Source organism: Caretta caretta, chromosome 21 (genome assembly GCF_965140235.1).
Source record: "Caretta caretta isolate rCarCar2 chromosome 21, rCarCar1.hap1, whole genome shotgun sequence".
NCBI classification, from domain to species: domain Eukaryota; kingdom Metazoa; phylum Chordata; order Testudines; family Cheloniidae; genus Caretta; species Caretta caretta.
This window is the reverse complement of record NC_134226.1, coordinates 5,313,471-5,328,371: the sequence shown is the minus strand read 5'-3', so window position 1 is coordinate 5,328,371 and position 14,901 is coordinate 5,313,471. Positions and strand designations below refer to the sequence as shown.

The window sequence follows — 14,901 nt, the reverse complement described above, 5'->3', positions numbered from 1 at the left end:
ATCTGAAAGGGGTATTGCTTCAAATGTTAAAATGGAATGTTAAGTACGCTTCCAAATGGCTAAATAGCTTTTTGGGGGGATCTGAGACAACTTTCTTAGTGAAAACTCTCTTTGGTTCACCTTCAGTGGAAACTTTAATTTTCATGTTGACATTCTTTGCTTCAGCAATACCTTGTCGTCCACCTCCTGATATCACCCAGGGATCCCATAATGGTGAGAGTGTAGAAAAGTTTTCCTTTGGCTCAGCAGTAACTTACAAATGTGACCCGGGCTTGTCTCTTATTGGAGAGGCCTCCATTCATTGTACAACGAAAGATCATTTCGATGGAGTGTGGAGTGGGCCTGCCCCTGAATGCAAAGGTTAGTAGCGTCTGTTTTTTACCCCCTTCTTATTCTATGATCACCTTCCAAGAAAAACTCTATTTTGATTGCTGAGGAAATTCAGTTAGTGCTTTGTCCCCCTAAATACATATCATGAAAACTAGTTACTGTTGGAAAACTAAAGAATGACTGACACTTCATGAATCATTCCTGGAAAGAATTTTTGCCTCTAATACATCCTGTGTTTTTTGTCTCCCCTCAGTGTTCCAAGATTGAAGTTAATTCTCAGGTCACAAACAGTTGATAAACTCTTAAACTAAGGTTTTGCTTTTATGCCAGTATCCTTCAACTCAAGTGCGAAAGGGAAGTGGACAGAAAGAGAGAGGCTTACAAGCAGGATTGCTTGGCAAGCCTCTTTCTCAGAATTCTCTGGGAGGGCTCCTTGGCAGTGAAGGCTCAGGCTTCTGTGAGTTCATATCACAGCCATAAAGTTCTTCGGAGGGAGAAATAAAGGTCATTGTACAATCCTCATTTTAGTGACGGCAGTGCTCCTGCACACTGTTGCATTTAGCTAACAATGCATTTATGTACTTGGTATTCAAGCAAGTGCAACAACTTGGTTTTATTCTTTCTGAGTTACCCAGCCTAACAGCTGGGATTGAGGCTTTTTCAGAGGCATTAGGGTAGGTTGGTCATCTTGCTACTTAATAATAACTCCCCCAAAAGCAGGGAAGTTCAGTTCCAGAATGTCATTGTATGTACATCTCTTCTAGTGTGACCCAAATTCTGGATGGCGTCGTACAACGATGATGTTTAACTCATGCAGTTTAGTGGAGGGTGGGGGAAGGGGCGGGATAGCCATACAGTTGGGTGCTGTCGTGTTTGTAGACTAACATCTTTTTAAAGGAAAAGATCCAGAGTTGTCTAACTTTATTTTGAAATACATTTTGGTACCTGCTGTAGTCAAGTATCAGGGCGTTTTCGTCTTTCCTCTAATTCTCCCACACGCCCCCAAATCCCCACACACACTAAATGCTTCCTGGGCCAAACGTTCTTATGCTGGTACTTTTAATTTTCAGTGGTCAAGTGTCCTGAGCCAGAAGTTAAAAATGGAAGAAAGCAATCTGGGTTTGGACCTGACTATTCATATGGAAACGCCGTAATATTTGCATGTGATTCTGGCTACACTCTGCATGGTAGCAGTTCAGTTAGATGTGAAGCTAACAATTCTTGGGTTCCGTCTTTGCCAGCTTGTCTACGTAAGTATAAGCAGTTGTGTTGAACCTTTTATATGCTGATGTTTAGCAACGTTAAAATGATGTAAAGTTTGAGTGTCTGTGTCCCCTTTTTGTCATTGGCATAACACATACTACACCTAGAGCTCCCCTCCAGGAGGAACAAAAGATACTTCTGGTGAGTTGGAAGAACTTTTGGCTATTTAAAGCTTCCAGTTTTTTAGCATGTAGTTTCTACAAGACTAAAAATGGCAGTGTGAAATTCACGAAGTACATTTCATCTCTAAGTTCTGGAGCAGCCTGCGTGTTGGCATGTGGCTGGGTGGCTGATGTGGAACCACACTTCTGCTAGCCTTCAGCCCCTGGGAGTGCTTTTGCCCGGGAGGAGGCTCATTGGAATGGCTTCTGCCTTGGAGGCTAAACTCTGTCCCGTATCGTGAGATAGCGTTAATACCCAGTGCCTGCTGCTGTAGGATGAGGAATGTCTCCTGTCGTCGTTGGAGGTAGGCTAGGGAAAAGAAAAAGCCACTTTGAACAGGAGGTAAAGGTGCAGCTTCTTTGCTGTACCAGTTTCAGTAAAACAAAGTTTGGGGTATAAGACTCGTAAAGATTATAAAATGAGCCAGATCCCCTGTTACAGCCTTAGGTTTGTGACTGTACAGAAATAGATTAAATTTTTTTTATTAAAGCTAACGTTACAAAGATCTAATGCACACGTTAAGAAGAGTGTCTGTACATCTGGGTATAATGCTTAAATTATCCAAAAGTACAAAATTTGTACCTTATGACTTTGAAACCATATAGTACATAATCGACAGTATCCGAGATGACGGTTGTTAAATTCAGTGATACGGTTAAGGTATTAGCATCCAATTATGCAGGTACATAACTCATAAAAAGTTATACTAAGAGTATCTTATGGAAAGCAAATATAGCAACGAGTTAATATTGTCCCTCGGTAATTGAGAATTTAGGATCGGTTGGCTGTTAGAAAATACAATACAGTATGTCGGGAAGTATTTCAGTTACTTTCCCCACTTTGCTTCTCATTAGCACTTGTCCTCATGCCTGTCATGCAGTTTCCATGCATCACATGAGAAATATGAAAGTTACCTGTCTCAGAGATAATGCCAGACATGTTTCGTGTACTCTTCTATAGATTGCTCCCTTGGTCTTCTTTGCCTGTATGTCACCTTCTTTCATGTCAGTCTGTGTGGTAGCAACCCTCTCTCTGAGCCTGTGCTGCGTTAGATCATAAAACCTGTGAGGTGGAGCAATGTCTTGTTTTGCACAATGTACTTACCCTACGTTACCATACACGCTCAGGGTGATGTATACATGGTAAATGATGTAAAATTTTAATGTACTATAGTTTTGTATCAAGCCCATTCAATAAACTAGCTTCAAGGCTCTAATGAAAACAAGTACCTCCAAATTGTCCCCAATAAAATCATTTGTGGCTTCTCAAAAACTAGTATTCTGTTACAACAGACTACTGAATATCTTTCATAGTTAACTTTTTCCCTTCCTTGCCTGTCTCTCTTGCTAGGCACTTGTGATTCTCCTCCACGGTTGCATTTTGCTGAGCTGCCTGGGGTCATGAACAATTCCTATCCTGTTGGGACCAAACTGCAATACTCCTGTCGCCCAGGATACATTTTGAGCTCTGGAAAGTCTCATTTTGTTACATGTCTTGAAAATTCAAAATGGTCAGTAGACCCTGAGTTTTGTGAAGGTGAGTACCTTTGTTGCTTTTCCATTTCAATTGATGTGCAAGCCATCTTTTATTGGGTACGTGGTTCACAGTTCAACACTGGTATCCATAAACACTTTCTAAATATATTTTGGGCAGTTCTTTGTTATATTAGTGGTTGACTTCAAAAAAAAAAAATCAGAATGCTTCCATATCTTTGTAGGCTTCTTTAAAAGCAGCTAAAATGCAAAATTCCAGTAACTTTAGCCTTCTGTGCTGAATACTCTCAAATAGGTTTCAGAGGAGGAATAGGTTTACCACTTTCTTCCTGGTTTTTAGGCCTTGTGCTGAATATCTGCCTTTCTAGAACATCAACATCTTGTGTAGTAGTAGATATAAACTTAAGAATAGTGCAGTTCTTCTCTCCCAGAAACCCCACTGTCCACATAATTTGCGTGTGACTGACTGGGAGACATTCAGTGCACACCAGTGAAGTTATTGGAATTTGATACTCTACCTATGCGGGTCAGCTTTAAATGGAGGTATAAAATAAAGGACGTCTAAGCTTACATCTTTTTAGTTTCCCTAATGATCTTGGTTCTTACCCTGTCACCTCTTTTAACTTTGTTCAAGTGAGTGCCACAGAACACTGGACAGCTACAACTTGGTGCGGTTAAATTCATCGTGCTCATAGTATTTCCTGTTGATAGTATAGGGAACATCACAAATACTGCAATAAAGTGAAACGCTTCGGTGTGATAAGTGTCTGTCTTTTCGGAAAAATTGTAGTTGCTCTATCCCTGATAACAAATGACAGAGTTCAGCCCTACGGAATTCACTGTACTAAAAGTAAACCCAGTATTGAATAACGTGTGTTACAAACTTGGTCAAAATACTAATTCATAACAAAGCTTAGAGAATACTTCTCTTGGTTTCATTGTTAGGAGTACAATAAGATTTTTGCAAGTTTCCTCCTCTCAAGACTATAGATGCTATATTCCATGCAGAAGTCCCTAGTAAATGCAGTACTACAGTAACTAGTAAGGATATATACAGTTGGATGCTGATGAACCTTAACTCTGTCGTCTTGTGCATATATTTTAAATTATGATTTAATTTGTCGTAATTTGTCAAATACTGATGGGGATTTCTTGACTAGCCTTAGACTTACCTTCTCTGGGTTGAGAAAATACTTTATATATAGGCCCTGATTCCACAAAGCACTTAGTGCGTTCTTAAGTCTCAGTGATGTCAGCGGAACTTGTTTTGCTGAATCGATCAGACCTTAGTAAATAGGTCACAATTTTTACATGCCTTGTCTGAATTCAGAGATTTTTTTTTCCCCCAGTACAATAATAAAAAGTGCTGACTTTATCTTTGTTTGGATACAGTATATCTACATTGAATTCCCTATAGATATGGTGACTTTTTGAGACAGTTTATTCTTCGTGGGAATAAGTCTACTCCGGGAGAAAGCATCACAAATAACTCTTGTAGGGGCAAAGAAAAGCTCTTCCACTGAGCTTGACTGAGGAACATGCAGTTTTTAGCTGTCTAAAATCAGGATTCACGTATCAAGAAAATTAATAACAAATATTTACAAAACGCAAAACAAGCCTGTGAACATTCTGCCACAAAATGGAGGCAAAGAACAGGGTAGGGTTCAAAAAGGGATGAGACACTTAGAACCGGGTCTGGCAAACATGTTGCTTAATGTTGCACATGTGAATAGTCCGCTGCTTCATAGAGTTGAATGCTAGAAGTAATTGTGCCTAGATGTATAATTTTGCACTATACGGTACTAGAATGAATTTTGTTTGAACGGACCCAGGGGATCCAGATTGCTTTGCAGGACTGCCCTGTCCTGCTTAATCACTCCCCCAAACTTTCTGTCAGCTGCAAATTTTGTCAGGAGTGATTTTTGTTTACTTCCAGTCAACTGATTAAAATGTTGAGTAGCAGCAGGTCTAGGACCGATCCCTGCAGAATCCTACTTGAAACAGGTTTGTTTGATAATGATTCCCACTGATGTGACTGCTCCTGGAGATGTCAGTTAGTCAGTTCTTGTCTGCAGTGGTGTTGCAGCCGTGTCAATCCCAAGATATTAGCGAGACAAAGTGGGTGAGATAATATCATTTATTGGCCCAACTTCCGTTGGTGAGAGAGACGAGCTTTCGAGCTTACACACCATTCTTCTTGGTGTCAGAAATGTATTCCAAACCTGAAGACTAGCTCTGTGTAGGGTCGAAAGCTTCTCACCCACAGAAGTTGGTTCAATAAAAGATATTGCCTCACCTTCTTAGCCAATTCTTAGTCCATTTAAGTTGTGCTCTATTGATACAGAAGTGTTAATTTTTTATTTAGAATGTTGTGTGGTACTAAGTCAAACAGCTTACAAAAGTCTAGGCATATTACATCAGTTACGTTGATCAAACATCTTTGTAACTTCAAAGAACGACAGAGGTTTATCAGAGAAACCTGATTTTCCATAAAACCATATTGGTTGGTATTAATTATATTCCTGTTCTTAATTCCTTATGAATTGGGAAAATTTTCCCTCCACTGCACAAGTGGTCAGAACAGATTTGCCCTTGGAATTGATGAATCCCACAATACCTTTAAATTATTATGCCTGTGAGTGAGATCATGTTAACTAGTCTACAGTTACTGAGGTCATTCTGGTTGCCCTTTTTGAATACTGGCACAAGATCAGCGCTCTTCCATTCTTCTTGAATTTCCAGTTCCTCTAACTTCTTATAAATCTTAATCAGTGGGTCAGAGATCTCCTTGGCCAACTTTTCAGGACACTTGGGTGCAAGTTATCCCAAGATTTTGATTTAACAATGTTTATCCCTAGCAGATGTAGTTTAACTTCCTCCTTAATTACTAATAGACATGGAAGTACTTCATCAAACTCTTGTGATGAGACTACGTTGTCGTGCTTCTTTCCAAATACAAAAGGGAAATATTTCCTGAACACTCCTGCCTTTCTTGTATCATAATTGTTTTACCCATCTCCATTTAGTAACAGGTTTGTATCTTTACTACGCGTGGTATACTCACTGTATCATCCAGACTAATGAGAATCTGTCACCGCTGTCCTCTAACCTGGGGGTGCCCTTTACAAAGCTTTGGTGCTGTAGCCTCCAGTCTGGACTGCTCACAAACAGCCTCCGGTGTGCAAGTCACTCCCAGCTAGGTCTCGGCCAGCCACACCTTTGCTCTTGCAGTATAAGCAAAGCTGGTGAGGTGACCCCAACAAATTCCTAGTATTTCCCCGCCCTGCCCCCCCTTTCCAGAAATGTATGTCTTGTATTGCCCAGCCCTCTCCCGGACAATACAAATTCATCTCGAGTCTCTCCTTCTTTCTTGTTACCCAAATAGAGTTTCACAGACACTTCAATTTAAACACACTGGATTAGATCAAACAAGTTTATTAACTACAAAGATTTTAAGGGACTGCAGGTAATGAGGCATGAGTCGGAAAGGTGACAAGAGAGGTCAAGATAAAGCACAAGTGGTGCTCAAGTTAAAAAACGCTGTTAAATTCGAAATGAAGTTTTTCTTACCATATGCTCTCAGCAGTCTTGCTGACCAAACTTCTTAAGTGAGGACCCCTTCTTCAGCTTAGTTGGTGCTTCCTTTGTCTCTTCTAGTGCAGTGAGTGGATGGATGGAGTGAGAGGGAGGAGGGGGTGCCTGGGAGTTTTTGTTGCTCCTTTTTTATAGTGTCAGTCCCACCCCGGGAAAACATTCCCAGCTGACAAAAAGTCTATCGGGAAAAGATTTTCCCTGCTGCTTTTCCTCTCTTTTTTGGAGGTTTTTTTCTTCCTGCTTGATGACTGCTTGTTGCGTAAATGCAAATTAAGCAGAGCACACATTCCTTTGAGACAGTCCTGTTTGCCAGCTTGTGCTGTAGGTTTGCAATATGAGTTAACATTCTACAGGGAAATCTTCTAACTTCAGAGACAATGTTACCATGCATTTTATCAGGGCAGTATTGACCAGTAAACAGTATTTGCTGTGTTAGAGCGTGCAAGTTAGAATATCCCCTTTTTCCTATTAAGGTAATCTGAGGTAACACTAATATTCGTCTTGTTCTCTTCTAGGAAGACGATGTAAACCACTCGAACTCGAAAATGGCAGGGGTGATATAACGGATCTCCGGTTTGGTGCAAGAGCAAACTTCTCCTGTGATGAAGGGTGAGTGGCAAATTGCTTCTTTGGACTAATTAATAGAACCTAGACTGGTGTAAAACTGCTGTTGAAGTCTGGCAAAATGAGACAAGAAAGCCTGCTTAACTTGAAGAACATAAGTGAGGGGTGTGCTATAAATCTGTATCCATGGGCTGGGGCCCTTGCTAAGAATTACACCTGCGATTCCTTCAACTCCTTTGAAAAGATAGCCACCGAGCTACGGTTGTCATTCAGTGGGAGATGGGCATCTAACTCGCTCAGGTGCTTTTGAAGATGGCAGCCTAGAGCCCTCAGGAGATCCTCCAGCAGGGGTTGGGTTATGATATTGAGAGTCCCACCTCAGGGGTCATGTGGCACTTACTGACCCGTGCCATCTCTCCCTTGTTACAGGGGTTTCTGTGAGGGTGCTGGGAGCTAGTGGCAGAATATTGCCCATAAAATGCTGCACCAGGTAGAGGCAGACCTCTTCCTGCTCTACAATAGCGAATATTTGTCTGTCCCTCCCTTAGAGATGTCGGTATTCCCCAGGATAGCATCAAGTGCAGTTGTTGCTTTTGTCCATATGGGTTATGTTGCCAGGCCTTGGGGAATGAAAAATAGCTTGTGACTTCCTTGCGCTGAGCAGGTGTGCTTTGGATTTTTGAGGTCTCAGAGTTGAAGGCCAGAAGGGACCACCCGATTCTCCAGTCTGACCTCCAGTATATCACAGGCCACTAACACTTCCCAGAGACCCACATACTAAACTCAACCAAAATGTAGTCTAAAATACTGCAGCCCACAGGAGCTCAGGTTGTCTTTGGGTGTAATTCTATTTTACAAACTAGCAGCTGCTTGGGCCCATCTGTGCGCGCGCGTGCTCTCTCACTGTTCCCTCCCTTCACAGGAGATTGATTTCTTCAAGTTCTTTCACTTCAATTTAATCGAATGCTAAGTGTGTTCTGTAGTGAAGACCAAGTGTAAGCTTTGTCAGTATGTTGCAACTTTGTGTGCTGGGTTTAGCTGGACTTTCAGCTCAATGGACTTGGAAATGCAGGGCTTTTGGCTAAGCCCTCAAGGGTTAACACATTGTTATTAATGTAGCCTCACACTCTACAAGGCAGTACAAATGGAGGGAGGAGACACAGCATGGCAGAGAGAGACAATCTCTCACACACACACGCACGCACGCACGTGAGAGAGAGACACGTGTGAATTGCCCCTTTAAGTACGCTGACCCCAGTTTAAGTACATTGCCTTTTTAAGTAGATCAGCAAGTTGACAGCATTTGATGGCAGCAAGCTCCCCCTGTCCTGAGCCCTGTCGTGTTCTCCCCCACCTCTCTGAGGAGAAGGGGTACAGCGGGAGGAGGACACCCTGACATTAGCACCCTTCTTCCCCCTCCACCCCCGCACAGCAAGCAGGAGGCTCCCGGGAGCAACTCCAAGGCAGAGGACAGGAGCAGCACAGGGCAGTGGGGGGAGGGACAGCTGAACTGCCCGACAATTGATAGCGTGCTGGGCGGCTGCCACACAGGGAACTTAGGGGAGCTGATGGGGCGGGGCGGCTGCCGGTCCACCCTGGTTCGAAGCCCCCACCAGCTAGCTCCAACGGGCTGCTCTTTCTGCAAGCAGTGGACAAAGCAGGCGGCTGGCAAACAACCTTCTAAGGGAGCGTTGCGCAACTTTAAACAAGCATGTTCCCTAATTGATCAGCAACGAAACAATGTGAACTGGGACGATGTTAAGTGAGGCGTTACTGTAGCTGTACCGACGTAGATGTGTACTGTAGACCTGGCCTTCGTGTTCCTTGGTCCTGTGGTGTTAGATGTATCCCTTTTTCAGTGGTTTGTCTCCACCTACTGGCAGAAAGAAACCCTGCTCCATCTTTCTGGACGGGGAACTAGTTCTTTGCTTCCATGAGTCACAAACTTGAACCTTTTTTCTTTAGGTACAGATTAATTGGACCGACTTCTGCCCAGTGTGTGATTGTGGGAAATGGAGTTGATTGGGATACGGAGGTTCCACTTTGCCAAGGTAAAGCAATTTAATGGTTTTAAGAACAGTTCACGTCTGGAGATGATGCAGCATAGCTGGCGCTTCAGAGGAGTCTCTGTTCTTCCTTTGGCATTTAATCCAATTGACAGTTTTGTTGTGGGGAGGAATGAAATCGTACTGTGCTTCACCATGGTGTTTAGATGACTCCTACAGAATCTTTTTTTTTTTTTTTGGTACCTTTTAGATTATTCACCTGGCACTGTTTTAATATGCACAATCCAACAGGCCTCATGGCTCCTCTTCACTATTGTATCTGTGTAATCCTCCTGTTCACTATATAAAAGGCATGATAATGACTTCAAGAAGTTTTGACGCTTCCCAAATGTGACTATCCACTTAAAATCTAAGGCTCTTTTGGAGTGAATCACAGTTAATTTGCCTCTACCTTAATTTGATCTCTTGAATGCTTTCTGGGCTTGGTCTATCAATGATGCTGCTGATGTCCAGTCTAGAATCAGCTGCTGCTAAAAGAACTGTTCTAGCTTAGTTTTCTTCTGGTGGAACAATACTACATCTCGAGATGCCGGGCGAGAGGTTCTGGCTCCTTGAGGCTAATGTTGGGAAGGAGCGCGCTCTGCTAAGGTCATCTTCCAGAGCTGGTGTTTTATGGAGCATCCTCCTTGAGCAATGGACGTACTGGGTTGGGTCCAGCCTAAAAGCAGAAAAACCTTCAGAATCTGAAAGGGGTATTGCTTCAAATGTTAAAATGGAATGTTAAGTACGCTTCCAAATGGCTAAATAGCTTTTTGGGGGGATCTGAGACAACTTTCTTAGTGAAAACTCTCTTTGGTTCACCTTCAGTGGAAACTTTAATTTTCATGTTGACATTCTTTGCTTCAGCAATACCTTGTCGTCCACCTCCTGATATCACCCAGGGATCCCATAATGGTGAGAGTGTAGAAAAGTTTTCCTTTGGCTCAGCAGTAACTTACAAATGTGACCCGGGCTTGTCTCTTATTGGAGAGGCCTCCATTCATTGTACAACGAAAGATCATTTCAATGGAGTGTGGAGTGGGCCTGCCCCTGAATGCAAAGGTTAGTAGCGTCTGTTTTTTATCCCCTTCTTATTCTACGATCACCTTCCAAGAAAAACTCTATTTTGATTGCTAAGTAAACCCATAAACCTGAGGAAATTCAGTTAGTGCTTTGTCCCCGTAAATACGTATCATGAAAACTAGTTACTGTTGGAAAACTAAAGAATGACTGAAACTTCATGAATCATTCCTGGAAAGAATTTTTGCCTCTAATACATCCTGTGTTTTTTGTCTCCCCTCAGTGTTCCAAGATTGAAGTTAATTCTCAGGTCACAAACAGTTGATAAACTCTTAAACTAAGGTTTTGCTTTTAGCACTTGAGTTGAAGGATACTGGCATAAAGGGAAGTGGACGGAAAGAGAGAGGCTTACAAGCAGGATTGCTTGGCAAGCCTCTTTTTCAGAACTCTCTGGGAGGGCTCCTTGGCAGTGAAGGCTCAGGCTTCTGTGAGTTCATATCACAGCCATAAAGTTCTTCGGAGGGGGAAATAAAGGTCATTGTACAATCCTCATTTTAGTGACGGCAGTGCTCCTGCACACTGTTGCATTTAGCTAACAATGCATTTATGTACTTGGTATTCAAGCAAGTGCAACAACTTGGTTTTATTCTTTCTGAGTTACCCAGCCTAACAGCTGGGATTGAGGCTTTTTCAGAGGCATTAGGGCAGGTTGGTCATCTTGCTACTTAATAATAACTCCCCCAAAAGCAGGGAAGTTCAGTTCCAGAATGTCATTGTATGTACATCTCTTCTAGTGTGACCCAAATTCCGGATGGCGTCGTACAACGATGATGTTTAACTCATGCAGTTTAGTGGAGGGTGGGGGAAGGGGCGGGATAGCCATACAGTTGGGTGCTGTCGTGTTTGTAGACTAACATCTTTTTAAAGGAAAAGATCCAGAGTTGTCTAACTTCATTTTGAAATACATTTTGGTACCTGCTGCTGTTTAGGGAGCTTATTGCTTTTGAGTAGCCATGTTAGAATGATGTAAAGTTTGAGTATCTGTGTCCCATTTATGTCATAGGCATAACACACACACACATTTTATCAAAGCTAATGTTAAAATAAAATAAAATATATATATAGGTTGGTGTCATAAATATAAAGGGAAGGGTAAACCCCTTTGAAATCCCTCCTGGCCAGGGGAAAGCTCCTCTCACCTGTAAAGGGTTAAGAAGCTAAAGGTAACCTCGCTGGCACCTGACCAAAATGACCAATGAGGAGACAAGATACTTTCAAAAGCTGGGAGGAGGGAGAGAAACAAAGGGTCTGTGTGTCTGTCTATATTCTGTCTTTGTCGGGGATAGACCAGGAATGGAGTCTTAGAACTTTTAGTAAGTAATCTAGCTAGGTACGTGTTAGATTATGATTTCTTTAAATGGCTGAGAAAAGAACTGTGCTGAATAGAATAACTATTTCTGTCTGTGTATCTTTTTTTTTTTTTTTTTGTAACTTAAGGTTTTGCCTGGAGGGGTTCTCTATGTTTTTGAATCTAATTACCCTGTAGGTATCTACCATCCTGATTTTACAGGGGGGATTTCTTTATTTCTATTTACTACTATTTTTATTAAAAGTCTTCTTGTAAGAAAGCTGAATGCTTTTTCATTGTTCTCAGATCCAAGGGTTTGGGTCTGTGGTCACCTATGCAAATTGGTGAGGCTTTCTATCCAACATTTCCCAGAAAAAGGGGGGTGCAAGTGTTGGGAGGATAGTTCATTGTTCTTAAGATCCAAGGGTCTGGGTCTGTAGTCACCTAGGCAAATTGGTGAGGCTTTTTACCAAACCTTGTCCAGGAAGTGGGGTGTAAGGCTTTGGGAAGTATTTTGGGGGGAAAGACTCCTCTAAACAGCTCTTCCCCAGTAACCAGTATTAGTTTGGTGGTGGTAGCGGCCTATCCAAGGACAAAGGGTGGAATATTTTGTACCTTGGGGAAGTTTTGACCTAAGCTGGTAAAGATAAGCTCAGGAGGTTTTTCATGCAGGTCCCCACATCTGTACCCTAGAGTTCAGAGTTGGGGAGGAACCTTGACAGTTGGTAAAAGAGTGTCTGTACATAGAATCATGGAACTGGAAGGGACCTCGAGAGGTCATCTAGTCCAGTCACCTGCACTTAAGGTAGGACTAAGGATTATCTAGACCATCCCAGACAGATGTTTGTCCAACCTGCTCTTAAAAATCCCCAATGAAGGAGATTTCACAACCTCCTAGGCAATGTATTCCAGTGCTTAATCACCGTGACAGGAAGTTTTTCCTAATATCCAACCTAAACCACCTTTGCTGCCATTTAGGCCCGTTGCTTCCTGTCCTATCATCAGAGGTGAAGAAGAAGAAGAAGATTTCTCCCTCCACCTTGTAACAACCTTTTATGAGCTTGAAAACTGTTATGTCTCCTGTCAGTCTTCTCTTCTCCAGACTAAACAAACCCCATTTTTTCAATCTTCCCTCTTAGGTCATGTTTTCTAGACCTTTAATAATTTTGTTTGCTCTTCTCTGGACTCTCTCCAGTTTGTCCACATCTTTCCTGAAATGTGGCGCCCAGAACTGGACACACTATTCCAGTTGAGGCCTAATCAGTGCGGAGTAGAGCGGAAGAATTGCTTCTCGTGTCTTGCTTACAACACTCCTACTAATACATCCAAGAATGATGTTTGCTTGTTTTGCAACAGTGTTACGCTGTTGACTCATATTTAGCTTGTGATCATCTGGGTATAGTGCTTAGCTTGTTTACAAATATAAAGTTTAGTTTTTAAAAGTCATATGATACATAGAGCACATAATCAGCAATAACCCCAATTTAGGTGAATCAATTTAACAATACAGTTTAGATATCCGAATACTCAGGTACATCACTCTTGAAAAGTTGTGCAGAGATTTGGTCGTGGAAAACAAAATCTATCAATGAGTGGAGATTGTCCCTCAGTAATTGAGAATTAGGTCGGTTGTCCATTTAGAAAATACGATCCACGAGGAAAGTATTTGTTACTTTCCTGACTGCGCTTCTCAGCGGCACTCCAGCTCATCCCTCCTGGTATTGCCGATGTCCAGTGATGTGTTCTATGTAGATGTTCCTCGACCATCTACATATTCATCTACATGTTCATCGTCGGACACCATGAGTTGCCACATCAGCCGAGTGTAGCGTTAACCGAATCCATATTATCTCCGCACTCGCTCCTTACTGGGGTCCCATGCGCCAAGGACTCTGACAGTCAGTGCGTTTGTCTGGACCTGGTAACCCTTTGTTCTCAAGGTTTCGGCCAGAGGGGCATATTTCTCTACCTTTCAAGCTCTGGCATTGTAGAAGGCCAGGATCCTGTTCTTGAAAGCCATTGTGATGTCCACCATGATCTTCTTCCGGTCCTTGCTGGTGATGACAATGTCTGGTTGCAGTTGGCTGTTGGTTCCGGGGATGGCGGAGTTTACGGCAACCTTCCCCACTGGTGGCGGGATGGCTCTGGCCAGGCGACCTTGGATGGCATTGGTGGCATTCAAGCTCTTGAATGGGGCTTGCAGCTACACAGGACGTGGGGTAGCGTCTCGTTGGCGTAGCCGCACTTCCCGCATCGCTTGTCCCTAATCCCATGGTGTGGACAGCTCCGTTCAGTGGGACGCGGTTGAGCTGGGCCCTGTGGCTGCACTTCCAGTTGGCAAATGGGGTGAAGCTGCTCCCAGGGAGGAAGTGGTTGCTGGGTCCCACTTGCACGTCACCTCAAATGCCTTGCCCTGGTCCGGCTTCCGTTTCAGGTTTTCCACGTAGTGGCGCAGGTGGCATCCTTCAGGGTCCTCTCCAGCATGGTTCTAGCTCTCGGAGTGATAGTGTGATCTGTATTCTTCAGCTGTGGCACCAGGCCTCCCAGCTCCTGGCATTCCTCGCATCACATCCAGTGGCAGCCGATATGTTTCTCCAGTCGTCGCGTAGCGTTGCGGGCATGAGTCCAGAGTAAAGCCGAAGTCAAGAGGAAGACTCATAGACTTTAAGGTCAGAAGGGACCATTATGATCGTCTAGTCTGACCTCCTGCACAAAGCAGGCCACAGAATCTTATCTACCCATTGCTGTAACAAACCCCTAACCTATGTCTGAGCTATTGAAGTCCTCAACTCATGGTTTCAAGACTTCAAGGTGCAGAGAATCCTCCAGCAAGTGACCCATGCCCCACACGGCAGGAAAAGGTGAAAAAACCCCCAAAGCCTCTGCCAATCTGCCCTGGAGGAAAATTCCTTCCTGACCCCAGATATGGCGATCAGCTAAACCCTGAGCATGTGGGCAAGACTCACCAGCCAGACACCCAGGAAAGACTTCTCTGTAGTAACTCAGATCCCACAGTATCCTAGAGGAGGAACCTGCAAGAGACTCTGCCGAGGAGCCAGAGGGGGAAAATAACCTGGGCATC

General features: G+C 43.2%; 1 protein-coding gene across 1 annotated transcript in view; it reads left to right on the top strand.

Moving 5' to 3' along the window:
• Positions 1-14,901, top strand: part of LOC142069756 (complement component receptor 1-like protein) — a 30,439-nt gene that overhangs the window by 8,286 nt on the left and 7,252 nt on the right. The window contains exons 5-10 of the mRNA XM_075122036.1: positions 166-360; positions 1,401-1,580; positions 3,106-3,291; positions 7,358-7,451; positions 9,372-9,457; positions 10,319-10,513. Coding sequence (XP_074978137.1) covers positions 166-360; positions 1,401-1,580; positions 3,106-3,291; positions 7,358-7,451; positions 9,372-9,457; positions 10,319-10,513 — 936 coding nt within the window. The remainder of the gene's footprint in view (positions 1-165; positions 361-1,400; positions 1,581-3,105; positions 3,292-7,357; positions 7,452-9,371; positions 9,458-10,318; positions 10,514-14,901) is intronic.